This window comes from Hemitrygon akajei, chromosome 1 (genome assembly GCF_048418815.1).
Source record: "Hemitrygon akajei chromosome 1, sHemAka1.3, whole genome shotgun sequence".
Classification (NCBI taxonomy): Eukaryota; Metazoa; Chordata; class Chondrichthyes; order Myliobatiformes; family Dasyatidae; genus Hemitrygon; species Hemitrygon akajei.
This window is the reverse complement of record NC_133124.1, coordinates 162,516,382-162,539,844: the sequence shown is the minus strand read 5'-3', so window position 1 is coordinate 162,539,844 and position 23,463 is coordinate 162,516,382. Positions and strand designations below refer to the sequence as shown.

General features: G+C 50.9%; 1 protein-coding gene across 4 annotated transcripts in view; it reads right to left on the bottom strand.

The window, feature by feature from the left end:
- Window positions 1-2,020: 2,020 nt before the first annotated feature.
- LOC140731855 (myeloid cell surface antigen CD33-like) overlaps window positions 2,021-23,463 on the bottom strand; it is a 213,178-nt gene continuing 191,735 nt past the window's right edge. For all 4 annotated transcript variants that reach the window (XM_073053776.1, XM_073053801.1, XM_073053793.1 and 1 more), the window contains 3 exons: window positions 6,763-6,859; window positions 5,648-5,720; window positions 2,021-4,538 (listed from right to left, as the gene is read on the bottom strand). In XM_073053776.1, coding sequence (XP_072909877.1) covers window positions 4,359-4,538; window positions 5,648-5,720; window positions 6,763-6,859 — 350 coding nt within the window. In that variant the 3' untranslated portion in view covers window positions 2,021-4,358. The remainder of the gene's footprint in view (window positions 4,539-5,647; window positions 5,721-6,762; window positions 6,860-23,463) is intronic.

Here is a 23,463-nt window from a genome sequence, read left to right as displayed (position 1 = left end):
GGCTGATATGGGTTACTGATATGGGGGAAATGTAGGGGCTTATATGGGGGCAAGTGTAGGCTGATATGGGTTACTGATAGGGAGGTATGTTTGGGCTGATTATAGGTTACTGATATGGGGGAAGTGTAGGGGCTGATATGGGTTACTGATATGGGGGAAGTGTAGGGGCTGATATGGGCTACTGATATGGGGAAAGTGTAGGGGCTGATATGGGTTACTGATATAGGGGGAAGTGTAGAGACTGATGTGGGTTACTGATACAGGGGGGACTGATATGGGTTACTGATATGGGGGAAAGTGTAGGGACTGATATGGGTTACTGATATAGGGGTAAGTGTAGGGGCTGATATGGGTTACTGATATGGGGGAAATGTAGGGGCTGATATGGGGGCAAGTGTAGGCTGATATGGGTTACTGATAGGGAGGTATGTTGGGGCTGATTATAGGTTACTGATATGGGGGAAGTGTAGGGGCTGATATGGGTTACTGATATGGGGGAAGTGTAGGGGCTGATATGGGCTACTGATATGGGGGAAGTGTAGGGGCTGATATGGGTTACTGATATGGGGGGAAGTGTAGGTGCTGATATGGGTTACTGATATGGGGGAAGTGTAGGGGCTGATATGGGTTACTGATATGGGGGAGAAGTGTAGGGGCTGATATGGGTTACTGATATAGGGGGTGTAGGGGCTGATATGGGGGCAAGTGTAGGCTGTTATGGGTTACTGATATGGGGGCAAGTGTAGGCTGATATGGGTTACTGATAGGGAGGTATGTTGGGGCTGATTATAGGTTACTGATATAGGGGGAAGTGTACGGGCTGATATGGGTTACTGATATGGGGGAAGTGTAGGGGCTGATATGGGTTACTGATATGGGGGAAGTGTAGGGGCTGATATGGGTTACTGATATAGGAGGAAGTGTAGGGGCTTATATGGGCTACTGATATGGGGGAAGTGTAGGGGCTGATATGGGCTACTGATATGGGGGGAAGTGTAGGGGCTGATATGGGCTACTGATATGGTGTGAAGTGTAGGGGCTGATATGGGCTACTGATATGGGGGGAAGTGTAGGGGCTGATATGGGTTACTGATATTGGGAGATGTGTAGGGGCTGGAGGGGAGATTACAGAATTAGTAAGGGATGTAGGGGCCGGAGGCAGTTTAGAGTGATGGAAAGGAGTGTAGGGGCCAATAGGGTGTCATAGAGATGGGGCGGGTGCAAGGGTCAGAAGGGACAACAGAGAGTGTGAGTGGGATAGGGACCAGAGGGGGTTTATCAGAGAGACAGAGAGGGGTGTGGGGGTCAGATGCGGTAACAGAGAGTGTGAGTGGGATAGGGACCAGAGGGGGTTTATCAGAGAGACAGAGAGGGGTGTGGGGGTCAGATGCGGTAACAGAGAGTGTGAGTGGGATAGTGACCAGAGGGGGTTTATCAGAGAGACAGAGAGGGGTGTGGGGGTCAGATGCGGTAACAGAGGTTGTGAGGAGTTTTGTGGCTGGAGGACAGGCAAAGAAGTTTGTAGAAACTGAAAAGAAGAATGAGAAATGTTTTGCCATGACAGCCATATGGGTCATGAACCCATTGCTTTGATATGTACCTGGAATGGTGGGTATTGAGATATCCTGTTCAGGCAGGCCTTCAATGAACGAGCCCATGTGCCTGTTTTTTTCATCAGGGAGCTGCCCCTCCCATGTTAAAGTTGTCAGTGTTAAAGTGTTAAAGTTGTTAAACTATGTTAAAGTTGTTCAGTCTCTTAATCAAGCAACAGCACAGTGGAAACACTCAACAGGACAGGCAGCATCTGGAGAGAGAAAACATTTCCGATAAATGATGCTTCTTTAGAACTATGTTTCTCTCTCTAAAGCTGCTGCCCGACCTGCAGCAGGAGTTTTTTTTTTGCTTTTCTGAAGATGTTTCTTGAGTGAGTGTGGTCGACTTTCCCATCTTGTTTCTGCCCACTTCCTCAGACAGCCCGTGTAAGTGTCGTCACTGATTAACTGGACTCCGAAAACTTGCACTCATTTGCTCAATCACACTTTATTTACTTGTGTGCAAGTAGGACAGTGTGGCACTACACCGTTCTGGAGTTTGAGCAGACAGATTACACTTTTATACAGAATAGACTAGCAGCTACAGATTTTGACCAATTGGTAACCTTGCGTATGTTTGGGTTCTTTACTTACAAGATCAATTGCCATTCGCAATACAATCAATACAGGCATCCCACCCTGCAAAAACTCATTTCAGAGAGGTAGCACCTCCGCCCCCCGCAACCCCATATCCCCCCCCCCCTCCCCGGTCGACCTCCGAGGGTGTATGTAATACTTTGATTAGTGATTTTGTCTAATCTGCAAACCAAGTTGGGTATATGCAGAAAATGTGACATTAAAGTATGTACTTATAGTATTTTATGTTATATTATCATGGAGTCTTTTTTTTTATTCTATTACAACTTTAAGCAAGTCTACAGGAAGTTTGGCCTCATCCCGTAGCGTAGGACATCAATAGAGTAGCTCCTTAGCAGCTAGCCAGCTAAAGTAACGTTAGCTATGCTAATGTACAAATGACACCTGTTAAACTCACCTCAACATGTCTTTTACATTTTAACCCACCATGGGCAATAGAAAAGTCACTGTTGGAAACGGTGCAGCGAGCAACACTCTCATTATTTTTGAGGTTGACTGTAAAGCCCGCCCACAGAGAAAACTGATAGGTCTACTTAGCACGAAGAGAGACCAATCAGGATGCTCCCTCTCCCTCTCAAAAAAATCGATTTCCGAGATTTGTACATAACTTGCGGGCGTCAGGAAGCCGCTATCAATATGCGGGAGACTCCCAGAACTTCCAGGAGAGGTGGGATGTCTGGTCAATAGAAACTACAAGCTACCAAACAATGATATTTCGAAGCTGGTAAAGTAATTGTTGATGCATGTGTCCTGCATCCCTCTGTTACATTCTTATCTCATCTCCGTATGCCAAGTGGCTCCAGTCCCCTGTTGCACAAGGCGAAGCTCTGCTCTTCAGTGATAGTTCTTCAAAGAGCCGTCTTGCCTGTACATTACCTTAACCCTTGCCCTGCTGCAGCCTCCATACTCGAGCTAGAAGGGATGACTGCTTGGTGAGATCAGGGGAGTGAGTAGAGCAGCCTGTTAGCTGAGAGAAGCTCTGGGTGAGGTTGAGTGGAGTCTGACCGCCTGCTCATCCTCTCCATGTGGAGAGGTGATATACACGAGGTGAGGGCCTCCGGGATCCTCAGGAAATTTAACCTTCATTTTAGAGCCAGCCTGAAAAGATTTCCTTTCAGTAGAGAAGGTTCTCTCAAATGGTCCTGGGTTTAGAGGGAGTATCCTTCAAAGAAAGGAACTCCACTTATTGGAGGTTAGAGAAGCAGAGGCAGTCTTATTGAAGTACAAGCTTCTTCAATGCCAAGAGTTGTCTCCTCTTATGGGAGAACCCAGAACAGAGTGGTATGACTTCTAAAGGCAGAGAAACCCACCACACGGAGAGGAGGGGGAGGATCTACTCTCGGGGGGGGGGGGTGAACCATGTGCTACAGAGAACTGTGGGGAGAGAATCTGTGTGTGCAGTTGGAGGGAGATTTCTAATCCGTTAGCGAAGCCGAGCATTGCAGGGACCAGAAGAGAAGAACACGGGGCAGGATGAGTTCACCCGGCCGCTGAAGCCTATCAATATGATCACAATGGATCTGATCCAGGTTTCAACTCTCGACTCACTCTCAATTCAATAGAAAGGACGAGAAACATTGAATCATCTCTGATCCATTGAATGGAGAAGCAGGGGTCAGGGGTTGAATGGCTTTCTTTTCTCTGCTTCCTGTAACGTCATCCTCTTGGGAAGTGAATGGGTTAGGAAATTCCAAGTTGGAAATCTTTATTGGTTTTAACAGTGATATTTATTGTTGGGTGTCCTGCCCTGTAATTTAAATCACCAGGCCTGTGGTAGAACTGTCTCTCTGACCCAACCAAGCAGCAGCAACCCCATATCCTTTTTCAACTACCTGCCGACTTTGAACCCTTAGCAACTCCACTTCTCTAAGCAAGACTCCCCTCCCTCTCGTGGACCAGTGATACTCCAGTGCTGAGAACAGAGGCTCCAAGCCCCAGAAGCATGATGGGGAAATGGTGCATGGGGGGGGGGGGGCGCTAAAAAGTTGAGCTCAGTGAGTCTGCCAACCTGGCCTAGTGGCAGCTTGAAAAGAGCGAAGCCAGGCGTCTCTCTATTAAACCGAATCTCGTCACTCCGCTTGCCAGTCAATTGTTTTTTTCTGGACCTATTGCCCCTCTTTGCGATGGATACTGGTGTGCCACCTGTCTTCCCCTCAGCAACCCCTCGCCTCACTGGAATCTGATTGATGCGTACTCTGTAGCCTCAGCCTTGGGGACCATTGTATCTCTGCAGGGCAGATCTTGGAGCTGGGCATAGAGAGGGCCCTCGGGTCTGGTGGGTTCTCCCTGTCCAATATTCCTTCCTGTTGCTACTTTAGGGTAGCCCAGTGCAGCTGTGCTCTCCGTGTCCTGGAAATGGAAAACAATCCAAATGATTCACTGGGGCCGAAAGCGCAACACACGGTATAAAGCTGTCGGTGATAATACGCATCGGTCGTCCACTCCATCTAAAGCATCCACTTTGTTTCTGACCCTCTCCGTCTCTCCATTCCCACTTGGTCTCCGCTTCATTGATCTCCCTCACTGCTTCTGTCACTCATTCCCTCCCTTTGTCTCATTCCATCTCTTTCCTCTCTTTCTTTGAGGACTATATACATTTCTACCTGTCACCAGTTACTCTTTCACTCACTGCTTCTCCCCTCTTGGTGCTGGCTTCCTTTCTCTGTCCCCAGCCCGTCTCTGATTCTGTGCTTTGTGGGTTCTCTGCAAATGAGGCTGTTTATGCGCTGAGGGTTATTCACAGCAGCCAGTTTTGACACTGCCAACGTTCCCAGGCAGCATGGTAATGGCGACATCTGTAATTTCAGGAATGATTGTGAGGGACAAATTTTAGACTCAGGACTCTGCAGAGAAGGTCCCTGCTCCTCCTTGACAGGGCAGAGGATTTGCTGGTTCAACAGGTGGGCCTGATAGTAAAGCAACCCCTCCCTCTCACCCCCTCCATCCCTTCCCTCCTAACGTGCAGTACTCCCATGCAATAGGGATGGGAATGTCAGCAAATGGTAACAATGGCACATTCCTCTCTCTTGCTGTGGGAGGCAGAGAGGAAAATCCATGAAAACTGCAAGTCATGGCACAGTGGTGCTGCGAGGACCTCTGGCCACATCCGTACAATTTGCTGTTGACATTCTCCCTGTCATCGCTTGAGATCTCCCCAGGTGTCCGGTTTCCTTCCACATCCCCATGATGTGAGGGTCAGTGAGTTAATCTGCCCCTAGCTGGTGGGTGAGTAGTATAATCTGGAGGGAGTTCATGGAAAACCATGGAGAAGAGGTTACAAGGAGAATTAGTAAGGGGATGGGACGGAGTGAGCTGTCATCGATTCAATGGACTGAATGGTCTCCCATGTCACAAAGAAGTGAAAGATGGAAATCCCATGCTGCGGGTTGGTGGGTTTCCATCTGGAAATATAAAGTATACAGAGGAATGCTTCTGGATAAGTAGGAGAGTTCCTGTACCTGATGGATCTCAAAGGGAGGACTATAGGTGACTGTTGACTCCTTGATCTCTGGCGCCCTCTTTTCTTTTCTCCTGGAATAACAGAGATCACGCTGAGTTTAGTACACATCAGAGCATTGGGACTGCCCATACACAGACTCAAGCCTAATATCATGATTGTCTGCTCACGTCTTCTGTCCACAGTATGAGTCCTCCGCCTTCTGTCCCTCTCTCCCCTTTCTTCTTCCTTGTGTGGTTATTCAGCTTCTCTTTGTTTTGCTTTTCCTCAACAACTGGGTGAGATTGAATGCCCCTTCCCTGCTGTTCTCTGAGTGCTGATCTTTCCCCCGAATGCCTCAGAGGCCCCCGGTTCTAGTTACCCCACAGCAAAACATCTTCGCGTCAAATCCTTCATCATCTTGAAATCCTCAGTCTGGTTACCGAGAGAGTGGGAGCCAGCCCAAATTGTCCTGATAACTGTAGCTTCTCATTCCCAGCATCAACGTTGTGAAGTTAAGTCAAAGAGAAAGATGTCTGGTTATTTTCTTACATCTCCAGTGGAAACCTGCTTATCAAGGCAACGGGGTGTGAAATCACAGGGTCACCAGTGAGTGCTAGCTTAGAACATAGTTCAAATTCTTTGATCCTCAGTGTTGTGCCAACTTTTTAACCTACTCTAAGATCAATCTAATCCTTTCCTCCCACTTAGCCCTCCAATTTTTCATTCATGTACCTGAAAGTTTCTTAACGTATCTGCCTCTCCCACCATCCCTAGCCGTGCTTTCCATGCACCCACACTCCGTGACAACCCCTTACACTTTTCTCCAATCACCTTAAAATTAAAGTCCCTCATTTTAGCCAAGTCCATCTTGTCCTCTCTCTTTACACCTCTATCAGGTCACCTCCCACCCTCCTTCACTCCAAAGAAGAAACCCGGAACTCACTGAGCCTTTCCGTGTTCGACATCCCGGGCAGCGTCCGAGTCACCCTGTTGAAACTCTGGCTTACCCGTATCTTTCAGCTCAACGTGAGCAATGGAGGGTTTACGCGGATTAGTGGGAATACTGAACAGGAGCTGGCTCAGTAGAAGCAGTCGTGAATAAGGATTATTTTAAATAAGTTGATTCACACTCACTTTTGGATGTACCTGTAGATGGAAAATCCAGCCAGTGCAATGCAGAAAACGATCCCTGTTGTGATCAACACTTTTTTCCAGATAGTAGCACTCTCATCTGTAAAAACAGCCAGCAGACCAGCTTCAGTGTGGTGTCGCTGAGCATCTCCCAGAACAAACACTATACACACTTGGAGTACTGTGTCTAGTTCTGGTCGCCTCAGTATAGGAAGGATGTGGAAGCATTGGAAAGGGTACAGAGGAGATTTACCAGGATGCTGCCTGGTTTAGAGAGTATGGATTATGATCAGAGATTAAGGGAGCTAGGGCTTTACTCTTTGGAGAGAAGGAGGATGAGAGGAGACATGATAGAGGTGTACAAGATATTAAGAGGAATAGACAGAGTGGGCAGCCAGCGCCTGTTCCCCAGGGCACCACTGCTCAGTACAAGAGGACATGGCTTTAAGGTAAGGGGAGGGAAGTTCAAGGGGGATATTAGAGGAAGGTTTTTCACTCAGAGAGTGGTTGGTGCGTGGAATGCACTGCCTGAGTCAGTGGTGGAGGCAGATACACTAGTGAAGTTTAAGAGACTACTAGACAGGTATATGGAGGAATTTAAGGTGGGGGGTTATATGTGAGGCAGGGTTTGAGGGTCAGCACAACATTGTGGGCCGAAGGGCCTGTAATGTGCTGTACTATTCTATGTTCTATGAAGGACTACATACTTGGATGGCCTGTAATGAAGGAATACTACACACTAGAAAGACTTATAATTGACAAGAGGGTGGCCTGTAATGAAAGACTGCACATTAAGTTGGCTTGTAATGAAGGACTACACATGAAGATAGTCTGTAATGGAGGACTGCACACTAATATGGCCTGTACTGGAGGAATACGCACTAGGATGGACTGTAATGAAGGAGGTCTATCCACAAGGATGGCCTGCAGTGGAGGACTACACACTAAGCTGGCCTGTAATGGAGGACTGCCCACTACACTGGCTTGTAATGAAGGACTACACGTTATGATGGCCTGTAATGAAGGTGCACTACAAACTAGGATAACCTGTAATGAAGGAGGACTACACGCTTGGCTAGTCTGTAATGAAGAACTACACACTATAATGGCCTGTAATGAAGGAGTTCTACACACTAGGATGACCTGCAATGAAGGAGGAGTACAAAATAGGATGACCTATAATGAAGTAATACTACCCACTAGGCTGGTCTCTAATGGAGAACTACACAACAGGCTGGTCTGTAATGAAGGACTGCACACTAGTCTGGTTTGTAATGGACTACACATTACAATGGCCTGTAATGAAGCACTACATACTAAGATGGCCTGTAATGAATGAGGACTACATACCTGGCTGGCCTGAATGAAGCAATGCTACGCACTAGAATGATCTGTAATGGAGGTCTGCACATGAAGATGGACTGTAATGAAGGACTACACACTATAATGTCCTATAATGAAGGAGGACTAGAATGACCTGTAATGAAGCAATACTATACACTAGGCTGTCCTCTAATAGACAACTATACAGTAGTACAGACTGTAATGAAGGACTACATACAAGGTTGGTCTGTAATGGAGGACTGCACACTAGGATGGCTTGAAATGAAGGACAACATATTACAATGGCCTATAATGAAGGAGGACTACACACTAGGATGGCCTGTAATAAAGGAATACTCACTAGGTTGGCATGTAATTAAGGACTACACACAAGGCGAACTTGTAATGAAGGACTACATGTGACAAAGGCCTGTAATGAAGGAGGACTATACAGTAGAATGCACTGCAATGAAGGAGTATTATACTCTAGGCTGTGTTGTAATGGAGGACTACACACGAGGATGGTCTATAATGAAGGGCCACACACTAGGCTGGTTGTAATGAAGTACTGCACACTCATTTGGCCTGTAATGAAAGACTGCACAATAGGACGGTCTGTAATGAAGGGGTACTACATACTAAGATAGCTAGAAAAGAAAGACTGCACACAAGGATGGTCTGTAATGAAGGAGGACTAAGTTGGCCATGATGAAGGACTACACACTAAGGGGGGGGGTTTCACCATCTGCGAACCAGCACTCTGCATGGAGTAATGCTGAGACAGGACTGGACTGGACTGTCAGAGTAAAGTATTACCGGTGAGACGGGACTGGACTGGACTGTCAGAGTAAAGTGTTACCGGTGAGACAGGACTGGACTGGACTGTCAGAGTAAAGTATTACCGGTGAGACGGGACTGGACTGGACTGTCAGAGCAAAGTGTTACCGATGAGACAGGACTGGACTGGACTGACAGAGCAAAGTGTTACCGGTGAGACAGGACTGGACTGGACTGTCAGAGCAAAGTGTTACCGATGAGACAGGACTGGACTGGACTGACAGAGCAAAGTGTTACCGGTGAGACAGGACTGGACTGGACTGTCAGAGCAAAGTGTTACCGGTGAGACAGGACTGGACTGGACTGTCAGAGCAAAGTGTTACCGGTGAGACAGGACTGGACTGGACTGTCAGAGCAAAGTGTTACCGGTGAGACAGGACAGGACTGGACTGTCAGAGCAAAGTGTTACCGGTGAGACAGGACTGGACTGGACTGTCAGAGCAAAGTGTTACCGATGAGACAGGACTGGACTGGACTGACAGAGCAAAGTGTTACCGATGAGACAGGACTGGACTGGACTGACAGAGCAAAGTGTTACCGGTGAGACAGGACTGGACTGGACTGTCAGAGCAAAGTGTTACCGGTGAGACAGGACTGGACTGGACTGTCAGAGCAAAGTGTTACCGGTGAGACAGGACTGGACTGGACTGTCAGAGCAAAGTGTTACCGCTGAGACAGGACTGGACTGGACTGACAGAGCAAAGTGTTACCGGTGAGACAGGACTGGACTGGACTGTCAGAGCAAAGTGTTACCGGTGAGACAGGACTGGACTGGACTGTCAGAGCAAAGTGTTACCGGTGAGACAGGACTGGACTGGACTGTCAGAGCAAAGTGTTACCGGTGAGACAGGACAGGAATGGACTGTCAGAGCAAAGTGTTACCAGTGAGACAGGACAGGACTGGACTGTCAGAGCAAAGTGTTACCGGTGAGACAGTACTGGACTGTCAGAGCAAAGTGTTACCGGTGAGACAGGACTGGACTGGACTGTCAGAGCAAAGTGTTACCGGTGAGACAGGACTGGACTGGACTGTCAGAGCAAAGTGTTACCGGTGAGACAGGACTGGACTGGACTGTCAGAGCAAAGTGTTACCGGTGAGACAGGACTGGACTGGACTGTCAGAGCAAAGTGTTACCGGTGAGACAGGACTGGACTGTCAGAGCAAAGTGTTACCGGTGAGACAGGACAGGACTGGACTGTCAGAGCAAAGTGTTACCGGTGAGACAGGACAGGACTGGACTGTCAGAGCAAAGTGTTACCGGTGAGACAGGACTGGACTGGACTGTCAGAGCAAAGTGTTACCGGTGAGACAGGACTGGACTGGACTGTCAGAGCAAAGTGTTACCGGTGAGACAGGACAGGACTGGACTGTCAGAGCAAAGTGTTACCGGTGAGACAGGACTGGACTGGACTGTCAGAGCAAAGTGTTACCGGTGAGACAGGACTGGACTGTCAGAGCAAAGTGTTACCGGTGAGACAGGACTGGACTGGACTGTCAGAGCAAAGTGTTACCGGTGAGACAGGACTGGACTGGACTGTCAGAGCAAAGTGTTACCGGTGAGACAGGACTGGACTGTCAGAGCAAAGTGTTACCAGTGAGACAGGACTGGACTGGACAGTCAGAGCAAAGTGTTACCGGTGAGACAGGACTGGACTGTCAGAGCAAAGTGTTACCGGTGAGACTGGACTGGAATGGAATGTCAGTGCAAAGTGTTACCGGTGAGACAGGACTGGACTGGACTGTCAGAGCAAAGTGTTACCGGTGAGACAGGACTGGACTGGACTGTCAGAGCAAAGTGTTACCGGTGAGACAGGACAGGACTGTCAGAGCAAAGTGTTACCGGTGAGACAGGACAGGACTGGACTGTCAGAGCAAAGTGTTACCGGTGAGATAGGACTGGACTGGACTGTCAGAGCAAAGTGTTACCGGTGAGACAGGACAGGACTGGACTGTCAGAGCAAAGTGTTACCGGTGAGACAGGACTGGACTGGACAGTCAGAGCAAAGTGTTACCGGTGAGACAGGACTGGACTGGACTGTCAGAGCAAAGTGTTACCGGTGAGACAGGACAGGACTGGACTGTCAGAGCAAAGTGTTACCGGTGAGACAGGACTGGACTGTCAGAGCAAAGTGTTACCGGTGAGACAGGACTGGACTGTCAGAGCAAAGTGTTACCGGTGAGACAGGACTGGACTGGACTGTCAGTGCAAAGTGTTACCGGTGAGACAGGACTGGACTGGACTGTCAGAGCAAAGTGTTACCGGTGAGACAGGACTGGACTGGACTGTCAGAGCAAAGTGTTACCGGTGAGACAGGACTGGACTGTCAGAGCAAAGTGTTACCGGTGAGACAGGACTGGACTGGACTGTCAGAGCAAAGTGTTACCGGTGAGACAGGACCGGACTGTCAGAGCAAAGTGTTACCGGTGAGACAGGACAGGACAGGACTGTCAGAGCAAAGTGTTACCGGTGAGACAGGACTGGACTGGACTGTCAGAGCAAAGTGTTACCGGTGAGACAGGACTGGACTGGACTCTCAGAGCAAAGTGTTACCGGTGAGACAGGACAGGACTGTCAGAGCAAAGTGTTACCGGTGAGAGAGGACAGGACTGGACTGTCAGAGCAAAGTGTTACCGGTGAGACAGGACCGGACTGTCAGAGCAAAGTGTTACCGGTGAGACAGGACAGGACAGGACTGTCAGAGCAAAGTGTTACCGGTGAGACAGGACAGGACTGTCAGAGCAAAGTGTTACCGGTGAGACAGGACAGGACTGGACTGTCAGAGCAAAGTGTTACCGGTGAGACAGGACTGGACTGGACTGTCAGAGCAAAGTGTTACCGATGAGACACGACTGGACTGGACTGACAGAGCAAAGTGTTACCGGTGAGACAGGACTGGACTGGACTGACAGAGCAAAGTGTTACCGGTGAGACAGGACTGGACTGGACTGTCAGAGCAAAGTGTTACCGGTGAGACAGGACAGGACTGGACTGTCAGAGCAAAGTGTTACCAGTGAGACAGGACAGGACTGGACTGTCAGAGCAAAGTGTTACCGGTGAGACAGGACTGGACTGTCAGAGCAAAGTGTTACCGGTGAGACAGGACTGGACTGTCAGAGCAAAGTGTTACCGGTGAGACAGGACTGGACTGGACTGTCAGAGCAAAGTGTTACCGGTGAGACAGGACTGGACTGGACTGTCAGAGCAAAGTGTTACCGGTGAGACAGGACTGGACTGGACTGTCAGAGCAAAGTGTTACCGGTGAGACAGGACTGGACTGGACTGTCAGAGCAAAGTGTTACCGGTGAGACAGGACTGGACTGTCAGAGCAAAGTGTTACCGGTGAGACAGGACTGGACTGGACTGTCAGAGCAAAGTGTTACCGGTGAGACAGGACTGGACTGGACTGTCAGAGCAAAGTGTTACCGGTGAGACAGGACAGGACAGGACTGTCAGAGCAAAGTGTTACCGGTGAGACAGGACTGGACTGGACTGTCAGAGCAAAGTGTTACCGGTGAGACAGGACTGGACTGGACTGTCAGAGCAAAGTGTTACCGGTGAGACAGGACAGGACTGTCAGAGCAAAGTGTTACCGGTGAGACAGGACAGGACTGGACTGTCAGAGCAAAGTGTTACCGGTGAGACAGGACCGGACTGTCAGAGCAAAGTGTTACCGGTGAGACAGGACTGGACTGGACTGTCAGAGCAAAGTGTTACCGGTGAGACAGGACTGGACTGGACTGTCAGAGCAAAGTGTTACCGGTGAGACAGGACTGGACTGGACTGTCAGAGCAAAGTGTTACCGGTGAGACAGGACTGGACTGTCAGAGCAAAGTGTTACCGGTGAGACAGGACAGGACTGGACTGTCAGAGCAAAGTGTTACCGGTGAGACAGGACAGGACTGGACTGTCAGAGCAAAGTGTTACCGGTGAGACAGGACTGGACTGGACTGTCAGAGCAAAGTGTTACCGGTGAGACAGGACTGGACTGGACTGTCAGAGCAAAGTGTTACCGGTGAGACAGGACAGGACTGGACTGTCAGAGCAAAGTGTTACCGGTGAGACAGAACTGGACTGTCAGAGCAAAGTGTTACCGGTGAGACAGGACTGGACTGTCAGAGCAAAGTGTTACCGGTGAGACAGGACTGGACTGGACTGTCAGAGCAAAGTGTTACCGGTGAGACAGGACTGGACTGGACTGTCAGAGCAAAGTGTTACCGGTGAGACAGGACTGGACTGGACTGTCAGAGCAAAGTGTTACCGGTGAGACAGGACAGGACTGTCAGAGCAAAGTGTTACCGGTGAGACAGGACAGGACTGGACTGTCAGAGCAAAGTGTTACCGGTGAGATAGGACTGGACTGGACTGTCAGAGCAAAGTGTTACCGGTGAGACAGGACAGGACTGGACTGTCAGAGCAAAGTGTTACCGGTGAGACAGGACAGGACTGGACTGTCAGAGCAAAGTGTTACCGGTGAGACAGGACAGGACTGGACTGTCAGAGCAAAGTGTTACCGGTGAGACAGGACTGGACTGTCAGAGCAAAGTGTTACCGGTGAGACAGGACTGGACTGTCAGAGCAAAGTGTTACCGGTGAGACAGGACTGGACTGGACTGTCAGAGCAAAGTGTTACCGGTGAGACAGGACTGGACTGTCAGAGCAAAGTGTTACCGGTGAGACAGGACTGGACTGGACTGTCAGTGCAAAGTGTTACCGGTGAGACAGGACTGGACTGGACTGTTAGAGCAAAGTGTTACCGGTGAGACAGGACTGGACTGGACTGTCAGAGCAAAGTGTTACCGGTGAGACAGGACTGGACTGGACTGTCAGAGCAAAGTGTTACCGGTGAGACAGGACTGGACTGTCAGAGCAAAGTGTTACCGGTGAGACAGGACTGGACTGGACTGTCAGAGCAAAGTGTTACCGGTGAGACAGGACCGGACTGTCAGAGCAAAGTGTTACCGGTGAGACAGGACAGGACAGGACTGTCAGAGCAAAGTGTTACCGGTGAGACAGGACTGGACTGGACTGTCAGAGCAAAGTGTTACCGGTGAGACAGGACTGGACTGGACTGTCAGAGCAAAGTGTTACCGGTGAGACAGGACAGGACTGTCAGAGCAAAGTGTTACCGGTGAGACAGGACAGGACTGGACTGTCAGAGCAAAGTGTTACCGGTGAGACAGGACCGGACTGTCAGAGCAAAGTGTTACCGGTGAGACAGGACTGGACTGGACTGTCAGAGCAAAGTGTTACCGGTGAGACAGGACAGGACTGTCAGAGCAAAGTGTTACCGGTGAGACAGGACAGGACTGGACTGTCAGAGCAAAGTGTTACCGGTGAGACAGGACTGGACTGGACTGTCAGAGCAAAGTGTTACCGATGAGACAGGACTGGACTGGACTGACAGAGCAAAGTGTTACCGGTGAGACAGGACTGGACTGGACTGTCAGAGCAAAGTGTTACCGGTGAGACAGGACAGGACTGTCAGAGCAAAGTGTTACCGGTGAGACAGGACAGGACTGGACTGTCAGAGCAAAGTGTTACCGGTGAGACAGGACCGGACTGTCAGAGCAAAGTGTTACCGGTGAGACAGGACAGGACAGGACTGTCAGAGCAAAGTGTTACCGGTGAGACAGGACTGGACTGGACTGTCAGAGCAAAGTGTTACCGGTGAGACAGGACTGGACTGGACTCTCAGAGCAAAGTGTTACCGGTGAGACAGGACAGGACTGTCAGAGCAAAGTGTTACCGGTGAGAGAGGACAGGACTGGACTGTCAGAGCAAAGTGTTACCGGTGAGACAGGACCGGACTGTCAGAGCAAAGTGTTACCGGTGAGACAGGACAGGACAGGACTGTCAGAGCAAAGTGTTACCGGTGAGACAGGACAGGACTGTCAGAGCAAAGTGTTACCGGTGAGACAGGACAGGACTGGACTGTCAGAGCAAAGTGTTACCGGTGAGACAGGACTGGACTGGACTGTCAGAGCAAAGTGTTACCGATGAGACACGACTGGACTGGACTGACAGAGCAAAGTGTTACCGGTGAGACAGGACTGGACTGGACTGACAGAGCAAAGTGTTACCGGTGAGACAGGACTGGACTGGACTGTCAGAGCAAAGTGTTACCGGTGAGACAGGACAGGACTGGACTGTCAGAGCAAAGTGTTACCAGTGAGACAGGACAGGACTGGACTGTCAGAGCAAAGTGTTACCGGTGAGACAGGACTGGACTGTCAGAGCAAAGTGTTACCGGTGAGACAGGACTGGACTGTCAGAGCAAAGTGTTACCGGTGAGACAGGACTGGACTGGACTGTCAGAGCAAAGTGTTACCGGTGAGACAGGACTGGACTGGACTGTCAGAGCAAAGTGTTACCGGTGAGACAGGACTGGACTGGACTGTCAGAGCAAAGTGTTACCGGTGAGACAGGACTGGACTGGACTGTCAGAGCAAAGTGTTACCGGTGAGACAGGACTGGACTGTCAGAGCAAAGTGTTACCGGTGAGACAGGACTGGACTGGACTGTCAGAGCAAAGTGTTACCGGTGAGACAGGACTGGACTGGACTGTCAGAGCAAAGTGTTACCGGTGAGACAGGACAGGACAGGACTGTCAGAGCAAAGTGTTACCGGTGAGACAGGACTGGACTGGACTGTCAGAGCAAAGTGTTACCGGTGAGACAGGACTGGACTGGACTGTCAGAGCAAAGTGTTACCGGTGAGACAGGACAGGACTGTCAGAGCAAAGTGTTACCGGTGAGACAGGACAGGACTGGACTGTCAGAGCAAAGTGTTACCGGTGAGACAGGACCGGACTGTCAGAGCAAAGTGTTACCGGTGAGACAGGACTGGACTGGACTGTCAGAGCAAAGTGTTACCGGTGAGACAGGACTGGACTGGACTGTCAGAGCAAAGTGTTACCGGTGAGACAGGACTGGACTGGACTGTCAGAGCAAAGTGTTACCGGTGAGACAGGACTGGACTGTCAGAGCAAAGTGTTACCGGTGAGACAGGACAGGACTGGACTGTCAGAGCAAAGTGTTACCGGTGAGACAGGACAGGACTGGACTGTCAGAGCAAAGTGTTACCGGTGAGACAGGACTGGACTGGACTGTCAGAGCAAAGTGTTACCGGTGAGACAGGACTGGACTGGACTGTCAGAGCAAAGTGTTACCGGTGAGACAGGACAGGACTGGACTGTCAGAGCAAAGTGTTACCGGTGAGACAGAACTGGACTGTCAGAGCAAAGTGTTACCGGTGAGACAGGACTGGACTGTCAGAGCAAAGTGTTACCGGTGAGACAGGACTGGACTGGACTGTCAGAGCAAAGTGTTACCGGTGAGACAGGACTGGACTGGACTGTCAGAGCAAAGTGTTACCGGTGAGACAGGACTGGACTGGACTGTCAGAGCAAAGTGTTACCGGTGAGACAGGACAGGACTGTCAGAGCAAAGTGTTACCGGTGAGACAGGACAGGACTGGACTGTCAGAGCAAAGTGTTACCGGTGAGATAGGACTGGACTGGACTGTCAGAGCAAAGTGTTACCGGTGAGACAGGACAGGACTGGACTGTCAGAGCAAAGTGTTACCGGTGAGACAGGACAGGACTGGACTGTCAGAGCAAAGTGTTACCGGTGAGACAGGACAGGACTGGACTGTCAGAGCAAAGTGTTACCGGTGAGACAGGACTGGACTGTCAGAGCAAAGTGTTACCGGTGAGACAGGACTGGACTGTCAGAGCAAAGTGTTACCGGTGAGACAGGACTGGACTGGACTGTCAGAGCAAAGTGTTACCGGTGAGACAGGACTGGACTGTCAGAGCAAAGTGTTACCGGTGAGACAGGACTGGACTGGACTGTCAGTGCAAAGTGTTACCGGTGAGACAGGACTGGACTGGACTGTCAGAGCAAAGTGTTACCGGTGAGACAGGACTGGACTGGACTGTCAGAGCAAAGTGTTACCGGTGAGACAGGACTGGACTGGACTGTCAGAGCAAAGTGTTACCGGTGAGACAGGACTGGACTGTCAGAGCAAAGTGTTACCGGTGAGACAGGACTGGACTGGACTGTCAGAGCAAAGTGTTACCGGTGAGACAGGACCGGACTGTCAGAGCAAAGTGTTACCGGTGAGACAGGACAGGACAGGACTGTCAGAGCAAAGTGTTACCGGTGAGACAGGACTGGACTGGACTGTCAGAGCAAAGTGTTACCGGTGAGACAGGACTGGACTGGACTGTCAGAGCAAAGTGTTACCGGTGAGACAGGACAGGACTGTCAGAGCAAAGTGTTACCGGTGAGACAGGACAGGACTGGACTGTCAGAGCAAAGTGTTACCGGTGAGACAGGACCGGACTGTCAGAGCAAAGTGTTACCGGTGAGACAGGACTGGACTGGACTGTCAGAGCAAAGTGTTACCGGTGAGACAGGACAGGACTGTCAGAGCAAAGTGTTACCGGTGAGACAGGACAGGACTGGACTGTCAGAGCAAAGTGTTACCGGTGAGACAGGACTGGACTGGACTGTCAGAGCAAAGTGTTACCGATGAGACAGGACTGGACTGGACTGACAGAGCAAAGTGTTACCGGTGAGACAGGACTGGACTGGACTGTCAGAGCAAAGTGTTACCGGTGAGACAGGACTGGACTGGACTGACAGAGCAAAGTGTTACCGGTGAGACAGGACTGGACAGGACTGTCAGAGCAAAGTGTTACCGGTGAGACAGGACAGGACTGGACTGTCAGAGCAAAGTGTTACCAGTGAGACAGGACAGGACTGGACTGTCAGAGCAAAGTGTTACCGGTGAGACAGGACTGGACTGTCAGAGCAAAGTGTTACCGGTGAGACAGGACTGGACTGGACTGTCAGAGCAAAGTGTTACCGGTGAGACAGGACTGGACTGGACTGTCAGAGCAAAGTGTTACCGGTGAGACAGGACTGGACTGGACTGTCAGAGCAAAGTGTTACCGGTGAGACAGGACTGGACTGGACTGTCAGAGCAAAGTGTTACCGGTGAGACAGGACTGGACTGTCAGAGCAAAGTGTTACCGGTGAGACAGGACAGGACTGGACTGTCAGAGCAAAGTGTTACCGGTGAGACAGGACAGGACTGTCAGAGCAAAGTGTTACCGGTGAGACAGGACAGGACTGGACTGTCAGAGCAAAGTGTTACCGGTGAGACAGGACTGGACTGGACTGTCAGAGCAAAGTGTTACCGATGAGACAGGACTGGACTGGACTGACAGAGCAAAGTGTTACCGGTGAGACAGGACTGGACTGGACTGTCAGAGCAAAGTGTTACCGGTGAGACAGGACTGGACTGGACTGACAGAGCAAAGTGTTACCGGTGAGACAGGACTGGACAGGACTGTCAGAGCAAAGTGTTACCGGTGAGACAGGACAGGACTGGACTGTCAGAGCAAAGTGTTACCAGTGAGACAGGACAGGACTGGACTGTCAGAGCAAAGTGTTACCGGTGAGACAGGACTGGACTGTCAGAGCAAAGTGTTACCGGTGAGACAGGACTGGACTGGACTGTCAGAGCAAAGTGTTACCGGTGAGACAGGACTGGACTGGACTGTCAGAGCAAAGTGTTACCGGTGAGACAGGACTGGACTGGACTGTCAGAGCAAAGTGTTACCGGTGAGACAGGACTGGACTGGACTGTCAGAGCAAAGTGTTACCGGTGAGACAGGACTGGACTGTCAGAGCAAAGTGTTACCGGTGAGACAGGACAGGACTGGACTGTCAGAGCAAAGTGTTACCGGTGAGACAGGACAGGACTGGACTGTCAGAGCAAAGTGTTACCGGTGAGACAGGACTGGACTGGACTGTCAGAGCAAAGTGTTACCGGTGAGACAGGACTGGACTGGACTGTCAGAGCAAAGTGTTACCGGAGAGACAGGACAGGACTGGACTGTCAGAGCAAAGTGTTACCGGTGAGACAGGACTGGACTGGACTGTCAGAGCAAAGTGTTACCGGTGAGACAGGACTGGACTGTCAGAGCAAAGTGTTACCAGTGAGACAGGACTGGACTGGACAGTCAGAGCAAAGTGTTACCGGTGAGACTGGACTGGACTGGACTGTCAGAGCAAAGTGTTACCGGTGAGACAGGACTGGACTGGACTGTCAGAGCAAAGTGTTACCGGTGAGACTGGACTGGAATGGAATGTCAGTGCAAAGTGTTACCGGTGAGACAGGACTGGACTGGACTGTCAGAGCAAAGTGTTACCGGTGAGACAGGACTGGACTGGACTGTCAGAGCAAAGTGTTACCGGTGAGACAGGACTGGACTGGACTGTCAGAGCAAAGTGTTACCGGTGAGACAGGACTGGACTGTCAGAGCAAAGTGTTACCGGTGAGACAGGACAGGACTGGACTGTCAGAGCAAAGTGTTACCGGTGAGACAGGACAGGACTGGACTGTCAGAGCAAAGTGTTACCAGTGAGACAGGACCGGACTGTCAGAGCAAAGTGTTACCGGTGAGACAGGACCGGACTGTCAGAGCAAAGTGTTACCGGTGAGACAGGACCGGACCGGACTGTCAGAGCAAAGTGTTACCGGTGAGACAGGACAGGACTGGACAGTCAGAGCAAAGTGTTACCGGTGAGACAGGACTGGACCGGACTGTCAGAGCAAAGTGTTACCGGTGAGACAGGACAGGACCGGACTGTCAGAGCAAGTGTTACCGGTGAGACTGGACTGGACTGGACTGTCAGAGCAAAGTGTTACCGGTGAGACAGGACAGGACTGTCAGAGCAAAGTGTTACCGGTGAGACAGGACAGGACTGGACTGTCAGAGCAAAGTGTTACCGGTGAGATAGGACTGGACTGGACTGTCAGAGCAAAGTGTTACCGGTGAGACAGGACAGGACTGGACTGTCAGAGCAAAGTGTTACCGGTGAGACAGGACAGGACTGTCAGAGCAAAGTGTTACCGGTGAGACAGGACAGGACTGGACTGTCAGAGCAAAGTGTTACCGGTGAGATAGGACTGGACTGGACTGTCAGAGCAAAGTGTTACCGGTGAGACAGGACAGGACTGGACTGTCAGAGCAAAGTGTTACCGGTGAGACAGGACTGGACTGGACTGTCAGAGCAAAGTGTTACCGGTGAGACAGGACAGGACTGGACTGTCAGAGCAAAGTGTTACCGGTGAGACAGGACTGGACTGTCAGAGCAAAGTGTTACCGGTGAGACAAAACTGGACTGTCAGAGCAAAGTGTTACCGGTGAGACAGGACTGGAATGGACTGTCAGTGCAAAGTGTTACCGGTGAGACAGGACTGCACTGGACTGTCAGAGCAAAGTGTTACCGGTGAGACAGGACTGGACTGGACTGTCAGAGCAAAGTGTTACCGGTGAGACAGGACTGGACTGGACTGTCAGAGCAAAGTGTTACCGGTGAGACAGGACTGGACTGGACTGTCAGAGCAAAGTGTTACCGGTGAGACAGGACTGGACTGGACTGTCAGAGCAAAGTGTTACCGGTGAGACAGGACTGGACTGTCAGAGCAAAGTGTTACCGGTGAGACAGGACAGGACTGGACTGTCAGAGCAAAGTGTTACCGGTGAGACAGGACAGGACTGGACTGTCAGAGCAAAGTGTTACCAGTGAGACAGGACCGGACTGTCAGAGCAAAGTGTTACCGGTGAGACAGGACCGGACTGTCAGAGCAAAGTGTTACCGGTGAGACAGGACCGGACCGGACTGTCAGAGCAAAGTGTTACCGGTGAGACAGGACAGGACCGGACTGTCAGAGCAAGTGTTACCGGTGAGACTGGACTGGACTGGACTGTCAGAGCAAAGTGATACCGGTGAGACAGGACAGGACTGTCAGAGCAAAGTGTTACCGGTGAGACAGGACAGGACTGGACTGTCAGAGCAAAGTGTTACCGGTGAGATAGGACTGGACTGGACTGTCAGAGCAAAGTGTTACCGGTGAGACAGGACAGGACTGGACTGTCAGAGCAAAGTGTTACCGGAGAGACAGGACAGGACTGGACTGTCAGAGCAAAGTGTTACCGGAGAGACAGGACTGGACTGGACTGTCAGAGCAAAGTGTTACCGGTGAGACAGGACAGGACTGGACTGTCAGAGCAAAGTGTTACCGGTGAGATAGGACTGGACTGGACTGTCAGAGCAAAGTGTTACCGGTAAGACAGGACTGGACTGGACTGTCAGAGCAAAGTGTTACCGGTGAGACAGGACTGGACTGGACTGTCAGAGCAAAGTGTTACCGGTGAGACAGGACTGGACTGTCAGAGCAAAGTGTTACCGGTGAGACAGGACTGGACTGTCAGAGCAAAGTGTTACCGGTGAGACAGGACTGGACTGGACTGTCAGTGCAAAGTGTTACCGGTGAGACAGGACTGGACTGGACTGTCAGAGCAAAGTGTTACCGGTGAGACAGGACTGGACTGGACTGTCAGAGCAAAGTGTTACCGGTGAGACAGGACTGGACTGGACTGTCAGAGCAAAGTGTTACCGGTGAGACAGGACTGGACTGTCAGAGCAAAGTGTTACCGGTGAGACAGGACTGGACTGGACTGTCAGAGCAAAGTGTTACCGGTGAGACAGGACCGGACTGTCAGAGCAAAGTGTTACCGGTGAGACAGGACAGGACAGGACTGTCAGAGCAAAGTGTTACCGGTGAGACAGGACTGGACTGGACTGTCAGAGCAAAGTGTTACCGGTGAGACAGGACTGGACTGGACTGTCAGAGCAAAGTGTTACCGGTGAGACAGGACTGGACTGGACTGTCAGAGCAAAGTGTTACCGGTGAGACAGGACTGGACTGTCAGAGCAAAGTGTTACCGGTGAGACAGGACAGGACTGTCAGAGCAAAGTGTTACCGGTGAGACAGGACAGGACTGGACTGTCAGAGCAAAGTGTTACCGGTGAGACAGGACCGGACTGTCAGAGCAAAGTGTTACCGGTGAGACAGGACTGGACTGGACTGTCAGAGCAAAGTGTTACCGGTGAGACAGGACAGGACTGTCAGAGCAAAGTGTTACCGGTGAGACAGGACAGGACTGGACTGTCAGAGCAAAGTGTTACCGGTGAGACAGGACTGGACTGGACTGTCAGAGCAAAGTGTTACCGATGAGACAGGACTGGACTGGACTGACAGAGCAAAGTGTTACCGGTGAGACAGGACTGGACTGGACTGTCAGAGCAAAGTGTTACCGGTGAGACAGGACTGGACTGGACTGACAGAGCAAAGTGTTACCGGTGAGACAGGACTGGACAGGACTGTCAGAGCAAAGTGTTACCGGTGAGACAGGACAGGACTGGACTGTCAGAGCAAAGTGTTACCAGTGAGACAGGACAGGACTGGACTGTCAGAGCAAAGTGTTACCGGTGAGACAGGACTGGACTGTCAGAGCAAAGTGTTACCGGTGAGACAGGACTGGACTGGACTGTCAGAGCAAAGTGTTACCGGTGAGACAGGACTGGACTGGACTGTCAGAGCAAAGTGTTACCGGTGAGACAGGACTGGACTGGACTGTCAGAGCAAAGTGTTACCGGTGAGACAGGACTGGACTGGACTGTCAGAGCAAAGTGTTACCGGTGAGACAGGACTGGACTGTCAGAGCAAAGTGTTACCGGTGAGACAGGACAGGACTGGACTGTCAGAGCAAAGTGTTACCGGTGAGACAGGACAGGACTGTCAGAGCAAAGTGTTACCGGTGAGACAGGACAGGACTGGACTGTCAGAGCAAAGTGTTACCGGTGAGACAGGACTGGACTGGACTGTCAGAGCAAAGTGTTACCGATGAGACAGGACTGGACTGGACTGACAGAGCAAAGTGTTACCGGTGAGACAGGACTGGACTGGACTGTCAGAGCAAAGTGTTACCGGTGAGACAGGACTGGACTGGACTGACAGAGCAAAGTGTTACCGGTGAGACAGGACTGGACAGGACTGTCAGAGCAAAGTGTTACCGGTGAGACAGGACAGGACTGGACTGTCAGAGCAAAGTGTTACCAGTGAGACAGGACAGGACTGGACTGTCAGAGCAAAGTGTTACCGGTGAGACAGGACTGGACTGTCAGAGCAAAGTGTTACCGGTGAGACAGGACTGGACTGGACTGTCAGAGCAAAGTGTTACCGGTGAGACAGGACTGGACTGGACTGTCAGAGCAAAGTGTTACCGGTGAGACAGGACTGGACTGGACTGTCAGAGCAAAGTGTTACCGGTGAGACAGGACTGGACTGGACTGTCAGAGCAAAGTGTTACCGGTGAGACAGGACTGGACTGTCAGAGCAAAGTGTTACCGGTGAGACAGGACAGGACTGGACTGTCAGAGCAAAGTGTTACCGGTGAGACAGGACAGGACTGGACTGTCAGAGCAAAGTGTTACCGGTGAGACAGGACTGGACTGGACTGTCAGAGCAAAGTGTTACCGGTGAGACAGGACTGGACTGGACTGTCAGAGCAAAGTGTTACCGGAGAGACAGGACAGGACTGGACTGTCAGAGCAAAGTGTTACCGGTGAGACAGGACTGGACTGGACTGTCAGAGCAAAGTGTTACCGGTGAGACAGGA